Below are 18,887 nucleotides of genomic sequence, written 5' to 3'. Positions count from 1 at the left end.
CATGTGGAAAGTGCCTTGCTTACATAGACCAAGCTGTGCTTGGGATTTTCCACAGATAATACTTGATCAATGATCCTGTTTGGGTATAGGGTTCATCTTATTTCTTAATGGGAAAGCACTCTAAAACTATAAAGTGATATGTACAAGTGTTGTTGTGAATAACTAGAGAACACTCAATAGCCAAAACAATTGGGTCTTATAGGATGCAGTTTCTAGACTGAAGTTGCATTTTCCATTTATAATTTATTGTGCATAATCACCTGTAGTTTTTCTCTAGTAATGGCAAAAGACTGTAGGTTGCAAAGTGTTTCTTCTTTATCCCATTGATGAATTTGACTGAAGTTTTGACAGAAGCATCAAATTCTGGGATGCTTATCTTAGAGCAATACATGTCCACAGGCTATCGATAGGCTGAGTGTAGAGGGACCCACCACTTTCGCAGTCTATTGGCAGTGCTGAGCTTAGAGTAGCGCGAGGCTCACCAAGCTCTATTCCATATTCGGTACCGAACATGTTCTGTAGCATCTTAATTCAGATGCTATAATGTAGCTGCACATTTCCTGGTAGCTTCACTGTCTCTATATGTTGCCAACTTGTACTTCCCAAGCGCTTAGTACAGTGCTCTGCACACAGTAAGTGCTCAATAAATATGATTGATTGATTGATTGATTATAACGTGTTGAACGCCAATCTGAATGACAGAATCATAAAATGCTAGCCATCGTTAACGTTAGTGTTCAGGTGTATATACCTGTAACCTTGAAAATTATGGAAATCAATCCATCAATTAATTATGATATCTCTTGTTCCTCTTAACTGCATGCAGAGGACTGTGCCGGCACTTGGGAAAGTACAGGAGAGATAGAATGCATGATCCTTGCCCACAAGGACTTTACAATCTAGTGGGGGAGATGGACACTAAAACTTAACAGTCAATTCTCTATTATCTATGGAATGATTGGCCCTTCCCCCTTTGGTCTAGATCTCAACTTCTTATTCAGTCTGTATTAGAGGGAGGAGGGAAAACCTTGGGGGCCTACATCCTGGCCCGTGGCAGAATAAGGAGCTTGAGCCAACCCTGCTTGACTTGCCCTCATCAGTCAATAATGATAATAATAATTATGGTACTTGTTAAGCACTTACTGTGTGCCAAGCCCTGTTCTAAGTGCTGGGGTATCTACAAGTCCCTGTCTCACATAGGACTCAACACTCTTCATCCCCATTTCCCATATGAGGTAACTGAGGCCCAGGGAAGTGAAGTGATTTGCCCAAGGTCACACAACAGACAAGTGGCGGAGCCAGGATTAGACTTGATTAATCAATCAAGACAACAGAGTTGGTAGACACATTCTCTGCCCACAAGGAGCTTACAGTCTAGAGGGGGAGACAGTAAAATACATGACATATATTCATTCAACTGTATTTACTGAGCACTTACTGTGTGCAGAGCACTGTACTAAGCACTTGGAAAGTGAAATTCGACAGCAGATAGGACAATCTCTACCCAACAACAGACTGGGGGGCTGAGGGCGAGGGATGGGTTTTTTGTGGCAAGGTGGAGTTGGGTGTGGGAGGCAGGGACAAGGGGCAGTGATGCTGTCCTCTCTGGTGAGGCAGGGGTCCTGGGCATTCACTGCTATACTGTCGATTTATCACTGTGGACTTGACTAAACCAGAGGGCAGGGTGGGGCACCCCTGGCCTGCAGTGGTGGTGGTGGTGGGGTGCTGGTAGGGACACCTCCAGGGTTCAGGGACAGGGCAAGGAGGAGAAACTCCAAACCCAGGATTTCTGGGCTCCCCAAGTCCCTTCCAGCTCTGATCATGGGTGACTGACTTTACTCTTGCCAGAGATCATGTGGCCATAGATATTTCTGGAGCACTGGGGCGGCTGTTCCAGGCAGCAGAGGACCCTGGAATTTCTAGTCGTGTGCAAATGAAATATTTTTGATTTTAGGTTTGTATTTACATAACTTGCATCCCAATGTGCATCTCTTCCTCTCCTCCAGCTACAAGTAAGACAATTTTGACTTTGATTTGAACTATTTAATTTGTCACCTAAAGGTGATATTGAAAAAGCAAGACAATGTTTTCCAAGTGTGAATGCAATTACCAGAAGAGCAAACAAGGGCGAGTGGACCCATCACCAGGAGAGGAGGGGATTTCTCTAAGCAATCTTGTGGAATTGAAGTGGCTCTGGTCAGATGCTCCGAGTGCTCATCAAGCAGGTAAGTATGGTAATTACCAGTGAGTTTCCAGACCTGAGCATAACCGACAAGGATGGTGGGGGGTAGGGGTGCGTGTGTGTTCCATTAAGCAGCCAATTGATGAAAAGAAGAGGAAAAAAGCCAAGGTTAGGTACATCTAATTTTCCTGAAGTAGAATCTTAGTTCTTAGAAGCAACATGTTATTGCATTTTTTAAATCATTAGGATTGGAGGAGGGAAGAGGGATGGCGTGGTGTGTGTGTGGGAGAAGGAGAAGGAGAGGGAGAGGGAGAGGGAGAGAGAGATATGGAGTGCCCTCTGCTGGAATAAGTGGATCAGGATCTATGCTCTGGTCGACAATTTCAACCCAAGGAAGTTAGGGGGAAGCAGCATGGCTCAATGGACAGAGCACGGACTTTGGAGTCAGAGGTCATGGGTTCAAATCCCGGCTCCGCCACTTGTCAGCTGTGTGACTTTGGGCAAGTCACTTCACTTCTCTGGGCCTCAGTTCCCTCATCTGTAAAATGGGGATTAAGACTGTGAGCCCCTAGGGACAACCTGATCACCTTGTAACCTCCCCAGCACTTAGAACAGTGCCTTGCACATAGCAAGCACTTAATAAATGCCATGATGATGATGATGATGATTCGACAATACGGAGAGATTCCTCACACGCCCAGAAGGGATATCATTGAAAAGCAGGGTGGCCTACTGGAAAGACACTTTCCACTTGTCGCTGTATGACCTTAGGGAAGTCACTTAACTTCTCTGAGCTCAGTTCCCTTATCTGCAAAATCTGTTCTCCTTCCTACTTACTTCATGAGTCCCTGCCAGTCTCTTTTTAATCCTGTATCTACTCCAGCCCGTGCCTTATCCCACACGGCTTCTCAACCGACAGTTGGTCGGCTGTGGGTCGAACCCAAGTTGAAACAAGTAGCTTTGGTTGCCTCAGCTAAGGGAGTATAACCACCAGCCTAGGATCCCCACACCTATTCCTGTCCCCCCATCCTCTGCCTTTTCTCCCATTTTGGACCCAACCATTTCCAAAACTCTTCTGAAGTTCCAACTCTTCCAGGAGGCCTTCCCTAATTAGTTTTCTTCTCCCTAGGTCACATCCTCTCAACGATCAATCAATCATATTTATTGAATGCTTGCTGTGTACACAGCACTGTACTAAGCACCTGGGAGAGTACAATATAACAATATAACAGAATTGGCAGACACATACTACTACTACTACTACTACTACTACTACTACTACTACTAATGGTATTTGTTATGTACTATGTGCCAGGCACTGTACTAAGCACTCTGGTGGATACAAGCAAATCTGATTGGATACAGTCCCTATTCCACGTGGAGTTCACAGTCTCAATCCCCATTTTGCAGATGAGGTAACTGAGGCACAGAGAAGTAAAGTGGCTTGCCCAAGGTCACACAGCAGGCATGTGGCAGAGCCGGGATTAGAACTTATGAATTTCTGGCTCCTAGGACCATGCTCTATCCACTACACCATGCTACTTCTCACTTTGGCATGTTTACACTCATTCCCTGCCCACAACGAGCTTTCTGTCTAGGGGGAGTTTACAGTCTACACCTAAATGATAATAATAATTGTGGCATTAACATTGAACATTGTTAAACACTGTAGATACAAGATCAGCTCAGTCACACTCTGTGTCACACATGGGGCTCACATTCTAAGGGAAGGGAGAACAGGTTTTAAATCCCCATTTTATAAATGAGGAAACTGAGACACTGAGAATTTAAGCAACTCGTCCAAGATCAGACAACAGGCAAGTGGAAGAGCTGGGATTAGAACCCAAGTCTTCTGACTCCCAAGTCCATGCTCTTTCCACTAGAACATACTGCTTCACATTTTAGCGTGTCGATGCCCCCTCTGCCCTTCTGCCCTCACAGCCACCAGTAGCCTATCTTTACAAAGTGACTTAAAACTTTACTATTTAAATACTTATTCTTCCACATCTCTCCTTCAGGCTCTCCTCCCTTCTAGTTGTTAGTTATTTTGTTTGTCTCTCCGGCTTGGATTAAGCAGGGAGATCAAGACTTTGCACTTTATTGTACTTTTTATATAGAATAGGTCCTGAATAAGTCCTGACTGATTCATCATCAGTGCTCCAACTACCAATGCTGCTGCTACAGAGTTTTCTGGGCTATTGGACTTCTCAAGCTCCTAGGGTCAGAATATTTCAATCAATGCCTCAGCCTATCATCTTTATTAAGTAAAGAGCACTGTTCTAAGTGTTTGGGAGAGTAGGAGAATTAAAGGACACCGTCTCGGTTCTGAAGGATCTTACAATTTAATGCGGAAAGACAGGCAAATAGCAAGATTATGGAAAGACGAAGAGCTCAGTTTTCCTATAACATATTGGTCATGTTCCTAATGAACACTGCATTAAGGAAAGCTCATGTGTAAGTTAAGTTCATTCATTCATTCATTCAATCATATTTATTGAGCGCTTACTGTGTGCAGAGCACTGTACTAAGCGCTTGGGAATTACAAGTTGGCAACACATAGAGACGGTCCCTACCCAACAGTGGGCTCACAGTCTACTGATGATGCACACAATTGTAGCGTTCTAACCAGATGGATGCATTTTGTTGGAAGAACAACCCCTAATTCTCTAGCAGTGTTCTGTTGAGAAAGTGGAGTGAAAACATGAATGTCAAAAGGCAACTGGGTAGAAATGAAAGCACGTAAGTTGATAAATAACATTATGATGATATGACCTGGAGTGGTGAAAAATGATCAGAGAAGACTTCCTGGAGGAGATTTTATTTCAAAATAGCTCTATTATGGGGTGAGATGGTGAATTTGGCAGACTGGGTTCCAGGCAAGAGTTAGAGTATTTAAGCAAGGGGTCAGAAATGGGAAAATTGAGGGAAAGGCCCAGGAAGTGGGCTAAATTGAGGAGCAGCGTGGCTTAGTGGAAAGAGCACAGGTTTGGGAGTCAGAGGTCATGAGTTACAATTCCGACTCCCCCACTTGTCAACTATGTGACTTTGGGCAAGTCACTTAACTTCTCTGTGCCTGTTACCTCATCTGCAAAATGAGGATTAAGGCTGTGAGCCCCACGAGGGGCAACCTGATTACCTTTACTTTCCCTAGGGCTTAGACCAGTGCTTGGGACATAGTTAGTGCTTAACAAATACCATTATTATTGTTATTGTGTTGAAATGTATATATGTATACATGTATATATATATATACATGTATACATATACATATTTATACATGTATAAATGTATATATGTTTGTACATATATTTTACTCTATTTATTTATTTATTTATTTTACTTGTACATATCTGTTCTATTTTATTTTGTTAGTATGTTTGGTTTTGTTCTCTGTCTCCCCCTTTTAGACCGTGAGCCCACTGTTGGGTAGGGACTGTCTCTATATGTTGCCAACTTGTACTTCCCAAGCGCTTAGTACAGTGCTCTGCACACAGTAAGCGCTCAATAAATAAGATTGATTGATTGATTGATCCCAGCTCCGCCAACTGTCAGCTGTGTGACTTTGGGCAAGTCACTTAACTTCTCTGTGCCTCAGTTACCTCATCTGGAAAATGGGGATGAAGACTGTGAGCTCCCCATGGGACAACTTGATCACCGTGTATCCTCCCCAGTGCTTAGAACAGTGCTTTGCATGTAGTAAGCACTTAATAAATGCCATTATTATTAGTGGGCGAAGAGAGTGGAGAGGTGGGTAAGGTAATGGCCTGCTCTACAGGCAATGATCAGGAGTTTCCGTTGTTGAGGGGGAAAAGGATTTTGAAGAGCTTACATGGTAAGCTTTAAACAAATACCATCATCATTATTATTATTCTACTTATTTTATTTTGTTAATATGTTTTGTTTTATTCTCTGTCTCCCCCTTCTAGACTGTGAGCCCACTGTTGGGTAGGGACTGTCTCTATATGTTGCCAACTTGGACTTCCCAAGCGCTTAGTCCAGTGCTCTGCACACAGTAAGCGCTCAATGAATACGATCGAATGAATGAACGAATTTTGTTAATGATGTGCTTCGAGCTTCCCTTCTATTTAGTCTGATGACTTGACACCTGTCCACATGTTTTACTGTCTGTCTCCCCCTTCTAGACCGTGAGCCCGTTGTTGGGTAGGGACCATCTCTGTAAGCTGCCAACTTGTACTTCCCAAGCGCTTAGTACAGTGCTCTGCACACAGTAAGCGCTCAATAAATACGATTGATTGAATGAATGAATGAATACGATTGAATGAATGAATGAATTTTGTTAATGATGTGCTTCGAGCTTCCCTTCTATTTAGTCTGATGACTTGACACCTGTCCACATGTTTTACTGTCTGTCTCCCCCTTCTAGACCGTGCGCCCGTTGTTGGGTAGGGACCATCTCTGTAAGCTGCCAACTTGTACTTCCCAAGCGCTTAGCAGAGTGCTCTGCATACGATTGAATGAATGAATGAATGAATTTTGTTAATGATGTGCTTCGAGCTTCCCTTCTATTTAGTCTGATGACTTGACACCTGTCCACATGTTTTACAGTCTGTCTCCCCCTTCCAGACCGTGAGCCCGTTGTTGGGTAGGGACCATCTCTGTAAGCTGCCAACTTGTACTTCCCAAGCGCTCAGTCCAGTGCTCCGCACAAAGTAAGCGCTCCATAAATACGACTGAATGAATTATTATGATTGTCACACGGCGGGCGGGGCGCACAAAGCCCGAGCGCCCGCCTCCCGAGGCAGGGCCACTCAGCAGGCACCTCCCTGAGGAAGCGGGGCCTCTTGCTCGGCGCGCGCGCATGCGCCACCCCGCCCCCTTCGCGCTCGCAGCCGTCCAATGGGGCGAGAGCTTTGAGGCGCCCGCTGGCGGCTGGCCAATCACGGGGCGGGGCGCGTGACGCGGGCTCCTCCTTGAAGGAGAACGCGGAAGGGCGGCGGCCATTGCCGGCGGCGGCGCCATGGGGTGCGGACTGCTGGTGCTGGTGCTGGTGCTGGGGGTCTGCCGGGGCCACAGCCTCCTCCCCGCCGGCTTCCCTCAGAGCGAGGCGCCGGGCCTGGCCCGTGCCCATGGCCGTGCCCTCCCGTGGGCCCCGCGTCTGCCGGCGGCCGAGGACCTGTGGTTGTCCCTGCTGCGGGGCGAGGGTCCGGACCCGGACCCGCCGGACCCCCCCGACTGCCGGGCCCTGCTGGTCCTCTTCGCCCGCAGCAGCGCCCGCCTGACGGACTGCCTGGTGCGGGCCGCCCGGCCCGTGCGCCTCTGCCAGGCCTGTTACCCGCTCTTCCAGGAGGTGGTCGCCAGCATGGACAACATCAGCCGGGCCGCGGGGCCGGGGGTGAGCCGACACCCGCTCGCCGGGCAGGGGGGCGGGGGGGCGGTGATGGTGAGCAGAAGAAGAACTGTGCTATTCATCATCATCAATCGTATTTATTGAGCGCTTACTATGTGCAGAGCACTGTACTGAGCGCTTGGGAAGTACAAATCGGCAGCACATAGAGACAGTCATCATCATCATCAATCGTATTTATTGAGCGCTTACCATGTGCAGAGCACCGTCCTGAGCGCTTGGGAAGTACAAATTGGCAGCATATAGCGACAGTCATCATCGTCATCATCAATCGTATTTATTGAGCGCTTACCATGTGCAGAGCACCGTCCTGAGCGCTTGGGAAGTACAAATTGGCAGCATATAGAGACAGCCCCTACCCAACAGTGGGCTCACGGTCTGAAAGGAGGAGACAGAGAACAAAACCAAACATACTAACAAAATAAAATAAATAGAATAGATATGTACAAGTAAAATAAATAAATAAACAGAGTAATAAATACGCACAAACATACATATACAGGTGCTGTGGGGAAGGGAATAAATAGAATAGATATGTATAAGTAAAATAAATAGAGTAATAAATGTGTACAAACAGATATCATCATCATCAATCGTATTTATTGAGCGCTTACTATGTGCACAGCACTGTCCTAAGCGCTTGGGAAGTACAAATTGGCAGCATATAGAGACAGTCTCTACCCAACAGTGGGCTCACAGGCTAAAAGGGGGAGACAGAGAACAAAACCAAGTATACTAACAGAATAAAATAGAATAGATATGTACAAGTAAAGTAAATGAATAAATAGAGTGATAAATATGTACAAACATATATGCATATAAACAGGTGCTGTGGGGAAGGGAAGGAGGTAAGATGGGGGGGATGGAGAGGGGGACGAGGGGGAGAGGAAGGAAGGGGCTCAGTCTGGGAAGGCCTCCTGGAGGAGGTGAGCTCTTAGTAGGGCCTTGAAGGGAGGAAGAGAGCTAGCTTGGCGGATGGGCAGAGGGATTGGGGGCATTCCAGGCCCGGGGGATGACGTGGGCCGGGGGCTCCCTCCTCACATCCGCCAAACTAGCACACTTCCCCCCTTCAATCAATCAATCAATCAATTGTATTTATTGAGCGCTTACTGTGTGCAGAGCCTTACCGAAAGCTCACCTCCTTCAGGAGGCCTTCCCAGAATAAGCCCCCCTTTCTTCTGCTCTTCCTCCCCTCCCCATCGCCCCGACTCCCTCCCTCTGTTCTACCCATCATTATTATGATTATTATTAAGAGAAGCAGCGTGGCTCAGTGGAGAGAGCCCGGGCTTTGGAGTCAGAGGTCATGGGTTCAAATCCCGACTCTGCACATTGTCAGCTGTGTGACGTTGGGCAAGCCACTTAACTTCTCTGGGCCTCAGTTACCTCATCTGTAAAATGGGGGTGAAAACTGTGAGCCCCCCATGGGGCAACCTGATCACCTTGTAACCTCCCCAAGTTGCTTTTTAAGCAAAAATGGACATTTTTGTGAAGATCATTAGTGGACCATTAGTGGTAACTTGAGTGTGGGTGCTTAGGTAGTACCTAGTACATGGTTACAGAGTAACTTTGTAATGAGTGGAGGAAAACAATGGAGTCCCACCTTTCTACGTAAAAGTATTTTTTCCATCAGAGGAAAATTGGGACGAAACCTTCAGTATTCCGTTCAAAAGCTCATTCCCAGGATTTGGGGAATGAAATGATTTAGGAGTCTAAAAGTGACTCTTAGGAGTTTCCTTCACTGTTAAAATGGCTCTGCCCTTTCCATGTTCTGTGGAAAATTTGGAAAATCATTCTATTTAGGGACAGGTCTGTGTGTCATATTATCCTCTGATTTTCAAGACTCTGCACAGATGAAGTCCATCCCCTAATTCGTGACCTAATGTCTGTTTTATGAGTTGGCCCCCTCTGTGTGATAAATTAGATTGATATTGTAGAAATGTCCCTTTAAGAAGCAGAAGATGAATACAGAATGATTCATTTAAAGGTAGTCAGCCTTGCCCCTCGTGAGTTTAAAGGAGATTACTTTTTCCTGGCTCTTCCTGAACTAAAATAAAAGAATGGTTTGGAGAAACTTACTAGGTGAATGGCATTTCTTCCAGTGTTTTACATAGATTAAGTGGCCATTGGCAGTTTGAAAGGCCAGCTGTCATATGAATTACCCGGGCCCTGGTGTGAGACTAGAGTGGGAAGAATAAATGGTTGCCTCCATGTATATAAGTGCAGTGGACGTTGAAAATGGAGTTGGAAGAAGGGATGGTATGGCTCTGACTGCTGGAAAATGAATTGGGGAAATCTGCTAGAGGAGGTAGGCTTTTAGGAAAGTTTTGACCCCACCACTACTCAGGTCTAAGCACCTGTAGGTTATTTACCATCTAGGTGGGTCACACCCTGATGGCAAATGTTTTTTGGCTTGGGAGAACTGGTTGATTCTCGCTTTCCATCCTTCTCCCAAGCCCTAACCAGGTTTGCTTGCCTGCATGAACAACCAGTTGAGTGGTGTTGCAGTTTTTCCCCCTTCTGATCTTTTACCTTCCTCCCCCTGAAAGAGCTATCAAGAAATTGCTTAAATATATCTTGCTGTGTTACCCTGCTCCCTCCATTCCCACTAGGTAGTTAATATAGAGTAAATGAGAACTGTTGCACTTGTGCAAAGCTGAATGCCCCAAAGTGTAACTGGAGGGGCAGGAGATGTCTGTTTCTAAGATCTCAAGGAGCTTGTATTCTGTCTTTTTTCCTCCAGAATGCCTCTGAGAGCCACAGCTGTGCCCGAAGCCTCTTAATGTCAGACCGGATGCAGATAGTTGTGATTTTGTCCGAATTTTTTAATACCACATGGCAGGAGGCGAATTGCGCAAGTAAGTAATTTCCTCCCTCTCTTGTAGCTGCAGCAGTTCATGCCATGAATCTCGGCTCTTGGTCAGAATAATTCATCAGAGCATTGGGAGCTTCTTAATTGAGCTCTTCTGAATCTAAATATTCCTGGTTTTTCAAGGACTTGCTGTGCTCACGTCTTGACGTCATTTTGGATTGCAATTTCATAGAGTGTGTTTGTAAAAAAAAAAAAAACAAAAACAAAAACCCACAAAAACAAAAAAACACCAACCCCCCCCCACCCCCCAAAAAACCCTGAGGAAATCGATATCCAAATAGGTAGGTGGTTCCTAATGTGGTTAAAACTCAGTTATCCCAGGACTGCATTTCCAGTTCTTCCACTCTCTGGTCCTTCCATTAGAGTGTAACTCCATTTGAGAGCAAGTATCAGGTCTACCAACATGCTTAGTGAAGTGCTCAGCACACAGTAAGCACTCAGTAAATACTGTTGATCGGTTGATTTTCTTTTCCCACTCATTCAAAGGTTTGTATCAGTGTAAGGACAGTTAACGTTTTCCCCCCTCGATCATTAATTGACTCCTTGAGATTTTAAAACGTCATGGTTTTTCATCCAATATGGACGATGATAGCTCAGTTCTCAAAAATTGCTCTCATGCTTGCTCCACAACTTGATTCATGTCGGGTTTTTTCGAAATAATATATATAACCCAGAAGCCCCCTTAGTTAGAAGATTCATCCGATCAGCTTCAGGGGTATGATGAAGATTAAGATGGTTACTTATTCGATTTCTGTGGTGCCTTTTCTTTGAAGTGCTCAAATTGCTATTTTAAAACTAACATTTTTTAAATAACATAAAAACTAACTATTAACAGTTTTTATGATTTTTCAAACACCTAGACCTTGATTATCAGCAAGAGTGGGTTGGGGGAGGGAGGAGAAAGAAAAGGGTTCAAGCCAGGAGAGAGAGGAGGGAGACAGAGCATCCCAATTTAAAGTAGAGCCCTGCAAGATGTGCCCCATAGCCCCCGGTTTCAGGTTACCCATTGGTGGGCCCAGGTCAGCATGATGGACAAGGCAGATGGAGTCCTGGCTTGGGTCCATCATGGTCTCTGTGCTGTCACCCAGACACTCATGCTCAGTGCTTCATGCAGATGCAGACATGGGTGTGTTCCCTGCGGGATACAGCATCCCAATATCACCCAGGGAAAACTGCACGTCAGTGAGGTGTCACCCGGAGACTGCACCCCGGCAAGACCATTGGGTCTGGCTGAGTGTCAGACAGGACGGGCCCAGAGTGACGGGGTCTCGGTGCAGGACAGACCAGGCTTCCAGATGTTGGCCTTTGCTGTCCAGTGCCGAGCAGTCCCATCAGTCAATTGGTCAGTCAGTGGTATTTATTGAGCACTTACTCTGTGTAGAGCACTGTACTGAGTGCTTGGACGAGTACACTACAGTAGAATGGTAATCATGGTTCCTGCTCTCAGGAAGCTTACAGTCTAGTGGGGAAGATGAACATTAAAATAAATACCAGATAGGGGAATCAGCAGAGTATAAGGACGTGGACTTGAATGATTTGTTGGTGGGGGTCGGGTGAATATCGAAGTGATTAGGCGATATAGACCTAAAGTGCACAGGCAATACAGAAGGGAGGGAGAATAAATGTGGGGAAGTGTGGTTAGTCAGGGCAGGCTTCTTGGAGGAGCTGTGACTTTAGTAGGATTTTGAAGATGGGAGAGTGGTGGTCTGTTAGGGAGGGAGTTCCAGACAAGGGATTGTTGATGAGAAAAATGAGATTGAGGTACAGTATGTAGGTTGGTGTTAAAGGATGAATTGTGCAGGCTGGGGTGTTGTGATAGAGGGGTGAGGTTAGGTAAGACCGGGGAGAGCTGATTGAGTGTCTTAAAGCTAACGATAGGGAGTTTCTGTTTGATGCAGAGATGGGTGGACAACCATTGGAGGCTTTTGAGGAGTCGAGGAGATGGGTGCAGAACAGTTTTTTTAGAAAAATGATCCGGGTAGCAGGGTGAAATCTGAAGTGACATTTGGGTTGCTTTGGATCCTGGGAGTAGGAGAGAGACATGTGCTCCTTGTGGGCAGGTGATGTGTCTACCAGCTCTGTTATGTTGTACTCTCCCAAGCACTTCATACAGTGCTCTGTACAAAGTAAGCACTCAGTAAATAGGATTATTAATTGGGGTCACCATCATTAATATCTTTGGACCTCTATGGAGAGCAGAGTCTTCGTCAGGCACCAGGGGAACGTAGCAAAAATGCCTAAGATGTGGTCTTTGCCCTCCATGAATTTATAGTCCAATGTGGAGAAGGAAGACAAAGGCCCATGGGATTATGATTATTCACTAGTAATAATAATGGGATTTGTTAACCGCTGGGCATCAAGTACTGCTTTGTTATATTGTTCTCTCCCAAGCACTTAGTACAGTGCTCTACACAGAGTAAGTGCTCAATGAATACCATTGATGATGATGATGATATTTGTGTCTCATCTCCTATTGCCAAGTACCATTTATTGCCTGGTTTCTAGCCTACTTTCTGTAGTGAATTCATATGTTCAGGAATTTAGATCGAAGTCGAGTTTGAGTTATAATAAAATAAAATTAAGGTGAGGTTAAAGTAGGACAGTTGAAATCAAAATAACACTCCAGTTATCCATTATTCTGGCTTTGTAATAGGGCCTCTTTATATGTAATTTGGGTACAATAGGAAAACATTTCAACTGAGTGGTCTCACTGAAAATTTCACCTATTACTATTTTCTATTCTTATTTGAATAGATGCCTTCAACTTACAATCTTGTCAGTTTCAGCCTTGCAATTACCATAGCTAAAGTCATCCTGAGAACAGAGTCGAAACATAGGCCTTTCCATTTGTTTGAATGTTGTCATGTATTAGTCTTCTAAATGTTTAAACAATTTAGGAGTCCAAAGTGTTTCCCAACTCCTAACCTATTGGACAGAGCTCATGGGCTAAGAATCAGGAACATGAGGTGAGTTCTGCATTTGGCCACTGACTCAGCATGTGTATACCACTAGTAAAAATGGGGATTTGAAACTGAGAACAGTCATATTTTCTCGTTCCGTATTTCAAAATGTTCCAGGGCATTGGAGTGGAGTGGCACTTCGTCCTTTCCCAAAGGCCAGTAGTGGCAGAGTGCATGGGAAGCTGTGGGCACTACCTGGGGTTGAATGGAGGAGAGTTCATTGGCCTCTGTCATCTACATCATAATAGTAATAATGGTATTTGTTAAGCACTTACTCAGTACCAAGCACTATTCTAAGCACTAGAGTAGATACAAGGTAATCAGATTGTTCCACATGGGGCTCACAGTCTTAATCCCCATTTCACAGATGAAGTAACTGAGGCACAGAGAAGTTAAGTGGCTTGCCCAGGGTCACACAGCCGACCAGTGGTGGAGCCGGGATTAGAGCCCACGTCCTCTGTCTCCCAAGCCCGTGCTCTTTCCACTAAACTATGCTGCTTCTTTGCAGCTTTTCTACATCACTCTGCATGTCAGTGTTCATTGGACATTTTTGTGTTTGTTTTTTTAAAATTTTCCTTGTGATATCATCTAAAGCAATGAAACAGTACACAAAAAGTTGAGAAATCCAATGGAAGAGTCTTCGCAGTGGCAGTTCTGCATGGGTTCGAACTCAGCATGAAGTGCTTGGGAACTCTTCAGATGGTGGAACACCTGTGACTTGCCCTCCAGAATTGGGCAGTGTAATGGGGAAGATGAGCTGACTTAAGTGGATGAATATGTAGTTGTTAAAAGTGGGGAATAAATACATCTATTAAAAACAACAACAACAAAAAACAACCCCAAACCAAACAGCTCACTGTGCAAGAGGAGATTAATTAGGGAAGAGTGGACAGGTGCTAAGTATTGGGGATTTTTTTAAGATGTAATATTAAATGTGATGCTGTTTTTCTTTGACAGATTGTTTAATGAACAATAGTGAAGGATTATCGAATAGCACAATACATTTCCTGGATCTGTTCAATATCACCATGGCATGTTTTGAGCAAAACCTCCAGGTTTGTTGTATTTTGTGTCTCCCCTATTCATATAAGTCTAGTCCAACTGTGCCCTGTTTTGTAGTAAACCTGGAGAACTATAACATGTAGGGGGTTGACTAGTTGAAATAGAACCATTATTTTTAGATAATATTGGAGCCCATTGTATATTCCTGGTGGTTATTTCCTTTGGCACATTTTGGAAGCAATTACAGCTGGATGCTAAGTGCCACCAAGATGTCTGTTTTCCAGGCTTTGCCCATTTAGCACCACATTCCCCCGTCCTCCCCCTTTTCCCTCTGCTGCCCCGTTCAGGCCAAAGTTCCCACCTCTCTGTCTGTGTTAATCCCCTCCTTTCCTGTGGAAGATCAAGAAATGTCTAGAAGGTAGTAATTCTCAGTGCAGAGATTCCTACAAAAGCACACCTTCATTGAAATTTAAAAAAAGTACGCCGTCATTTGAACCTGGATGTAAAAAGTGTGCCACGTTTGGGTGTAAGTACTCATCCTCCATTATTTTGTGCTTTGTTTGATGGGGGATTCCATCTGCTGTTTTCATGTCATCAAATGGATCAAAGTTTTGGGTCTCCCACCCAGCTTGTATTGTCTTTGTCCCTCTTTGGAGATGTCCTGCTGGGGGTGTGTGTGTGTGTGTGTACACGCTCTTTTAAAATTGTCTACTCTGTATTCTCCCAAGTGCTTTGTACAGTACTCTGCACATAGTAAAGCACTCAATAAATACCATTGATTGATTTAGATGTTTGTCTTGTCTGTCCTGTGAGCTGTAAGGATGGCTCAACTGCTTTTATTTGCCCCTTCTCACTATCCCATATTTTGTCAAGAGCAATGAGGTACTGTGCCTAGAGGAACAGAGTTTGGGGTTCTGAATTCCCCGTGGTAGTTGGGAGATTGACTGTATTTTGCTGTCAGTCTTCTTCTGCCCTCATCAGTTTGTAGATTATTGCACTGCCTTAAAAGTATTCCAGGGAGGTTAAAAAAATGTTCACTTTCAAATTGCTGTCATGTGCATACATGAAGCTATCCAACCACAGGCAGCTATAGTACATGTTGCATTTGTAAATGGCTCAGAATTCAGCTCCCATTATTTGGGATTCTCAAATGGGGGAAGTGGGATTAGGTACAAAACTCCTAGTACACACGCAACAAGCCAGTTTTTTTTTCCTTTTAGTAGCCGTTTTTATGTTTGATCTTGGTGATGGATTTATCTCTGTGATTGAGTTTGAGGCAGAGTAGCCACGATAGTGCGAATAATCAGGTCATTTCACTCAAAGATGACGTTATTCAATATGGATTCTTTTTCTTGTATGGCTAGTTGTGCTCCTTGAGAGCCCTGAAGATTGGACTCAGACTGTGACTGAGTCTGACTGGCCTACTTTTAAAATTTTTTCAATAACTTAAATCAATTGCCAATGCATGAGCTCCAAAGTCTACACTTTAAAATTTGAAATTATAGCTATTTTCTGTTTCTCCACATTAATGACAATTTCAAGGATGTGACTAGCTTATATTAGTTTTCAACATGCTAACTCACTTGAACGTTGTTAAGCCTAAATGAATGTAATGAATGAGATGAGTAAATCTTATGTGGTGTGAATTCGTTTTATTTATATAAATATATGTATATATATATATACACATATACATGTATATATATATGTGTTTGTACATATTTATTACTCTAGTTAGTTTACTTGTACATATCTATTCTATTTATTTTATTTTGTTAATATGTTTGGTTTTGTTCTCTGTCTCCCCCTTCTAGACTGTGAGCCCACTGTTGGATAGGGACTGTCTCTATATGTTGCCAACTTGTACTTCCCAAGCACTTAGTACAGTGCTCTGCACACAGTAAGCGCTCAATAAATACGATTGATTGATTGATTTATGATTTTTGTTCTTTTAGGGGGGTGAGAGCAATCTACAACTGAGAAACTATACCGATGTGTGCAAGAACTGTCGTGAAGCTTACAAATCACTGAGTGCCCTTTATGCCGAAATGCAAAAAAGGAATGACCACGAGAGTAAAGCGGAACATGGAACACACCTGTGCATAGATGTGGAAGATGCAGTGAGTGTTTTTCTTTTTTCTTAGAGAAATTCTTTCAATAGCAGCTTTCATTCTCTTGCACTGTATTCTTGCTGTGTAGTTTAGACTCAACCCCGGTCTTTTGACCTCCCTTTTTCTACCAGTATCCTTTATAACTCATATTCATAAGTCTTTCCACCCCCTTCTCCTCATCCTCTCGACCTCCCTCCTCTGAGAAAGACAAAGAAAGATGAGAAAAGGCAGATTAGTAGAGAAAGGACAAAGAGAAGAAAAGTGTAGACCAGAAGAAATAAGACTCAAAGGAGGAAAGGACAAGAGAAAAGGCGATGTTAAAGAACTAGGCGAATCACCTGCAGGATTAGCAAGACTTTCCAGGGCTCCAGAAGTGGGCTTAAAGAGTATGTATCTGGCCTTATCTCATTGTGATGAGGCATTGCTATCTCTGTTTTCAGATGAATGTAACTCGGAAGCTGTGGAGTAGGACCTTCAACTGCTCGGTCCCCTGCAGTGATACGGTGCCTGTGATTGCTGTCTCCGTGTTCGTCCTCTTTTTACCAGTTGTTTTCTACCTTAGTAGCTTCCTTCACTCGGAACAGAAGAAGCGTAAACTTATTTTGCGTAAGTAACACTGATCAATTCAGTCCTCTCAATTGGATGAAAGCCTTGATTTTTAGATGCGGACTGGTCCTAGGGCAGTTGAGGGGGTGCAAGTCCCTGGCCTTGGGACTCTAGGGCAGTGTTTTTCCATTCACATCTTCAGCAAAAAGTTTTCCCTCTTATGGAAGGGGGGAATCCAGCCAATGGGCAGCTGGCTTCTGCGTCATGTGTTATCTACCAAAATGATTATCAGCATGGAAAAGGGGTGATGGATTTCATGTAGAACGTAAAAATATTGGATTCTTTACAGTGGTTTAGAGCCCCACTAGGCAAAATCACCTTGGTGTGTGATTCACGGAAACAATTTTGATTTTCAAATTCTCTATCCTCTAGTTTTCCAGTTGGGTTTGTAGGAAATATTTCAACATTTTTTTAAGAAGCTCAGTATTCATTCCTTTAAGCAAAGACTGTTCCAAAGTTTCCTCTTGTCTTTGATTCCTGCATCCAACCTTTCCATGTGCTCTTATTTTCTCTTGAATTGATGTATTCACGCCTCCTTCATTGGATCATTCATAGAATGTGCAGTGAGAAAACAAAAACTGTTAGATCTGTATCAGAATAAAAATAAGCTTATGACTCACTCCAGTAGTTCTGCAGTGTACTTGTAAGATACGGTGGTCAGCAAATGGATGTAGTTGGCAAACATTCTCCATAACTTCCAAGTTCTTAAAGTAGAAATTTCACTCAACTTGATTTTTCTTTTTCCTTCTTTCTAGCCAAGCGAATTAAATCCAGTACCAGCTTTGCAAACATTCAAGAAAACTGAAACTCAGGACAGAATGAAGACCAGTTGATTCTGAGTATCTGGAGCCCCAGCAGCGCCTAAGGGCAGAAAAATTGAGTTTCAGCGATTGGCCTCTCCTACTCTGTCCTCGAATCTCTCTTGAAGCTGCTGAGGGAGGAAAGGCGGGAGGGAGGGAAGGAAGCTCCCCCAGATGGGTGAGGACATAAGTCTCATTAGGAAATAAGACTTCATTCTTTCCAATCATTCGGGACCTATTTTGATCCATTTGGGGATTTCGGTTTTGCAGTTTTCAGACCTGTGATTATTGTCGTTCATAAAAAAGTGTTTGGTAAGTTAACCAAATAATAAGCTTCAGGGATCTCCCCTCTTCAGTGATTCCTCTGGGATGACTCAGAACCTTTGCCTACTCCTTCCAAAGCAAATCAGGCCTATGCTGATAAAGCAAATGGGAACCTGTACCTATGAAATAACCTTGCAAGTTAATGCAATGCTTAAATTTCAGCTACAAGTGTATTTGTGAATAAGAATTAGTTACAAAATTCTTGATTTGTGGATTTAGGAGATGCACACTGTAGATTTATGAAAGAGATTTATTCTTTTTTCCTTTTGACATATGAAATAATAACTTTAGTTTTTAAAGCATTTAAATTGAAGTGGAGGGGAAGGGAGGGGGCTGGGTGGGCTCTTGCACATCTTCTGTAAGTGGAATTCATCAAGAGCCCCTGGGGTTGGGATTAACTGTGATTTATTCTCCATTTGCCACAGGATTTGAGAGGTACAGCAACATATGCCAAAGTTTGGGGCAACTTCACAATGAGCAAAACTCTGCACTGAGTCACTTGACGAGCTACTCTAATATAAAACTACAGCAATTTCTAAAGAAGTCGGGGAACATATTTCTGTGTAGAATAGGTTTAGGTGAGGTACTCCTGTCTTTTTAGAGTAAGCTGTATTTCACATTTGGTTGTTATTTTAGAAGCAAACAGATCACTGGAATGGCAGAAGGCC

The 18,887-nt window shown here is 43.8% G+C and overlaps 1 protein-coding gene across 1 annotated transcript; it reads left to right on the top strand.

The window, feature by feature from the left end:
• The first annotated feature begins 7,160 nt into the window (after positions 1 to 7,160).
• Positions 7,161 to 18,535, top strand: OSTM1 (osteoclastogenesis associated transmembrane protein 1). The gene is made up of 6 exons (XM_038760898.1): positions 7,161 to 7,535; positions 10,288 to 10,402; positions 14,334 to 14,431; positions 16,334 to 16,498; positions 16,930 to 17,095; positions 17,851 to 18,535. Exons 1-6 carry the CDS (start codon positions 7,161 to 7,163, stop codon positions 17,898 to 17,900), a joined length of 969 nt encoding a protein of 322 aa, XP_038616826.1. The 3' UTR covers positions 17,901 to 18,535.
• The last annotated feature ends 352 nt before the right edge of the window (positions 18,536 to 18,887 follow it).

Source organism: Tachyglossus aculeatus, chromosome 19 (assembly GCF_015852505.1).
Source record: "Tachyglossus aculeatus isolate mTacAcu1 chromosome 19, mTacAcu1.pri, whole genome shotgun sequence".
NCBI classification, from domain to species: Eukaryota; Metazoa; Chordata; class Mammalia; order Monotremata; family Tachyglossidae; genus Tachyglossus; species Tachyglossus aculeatus.
The sequence above is the reverse complement of the archived record's forward strand: the minus strand, read 5'-3'. Positions and strand labels throughout refer to the sequence as shown.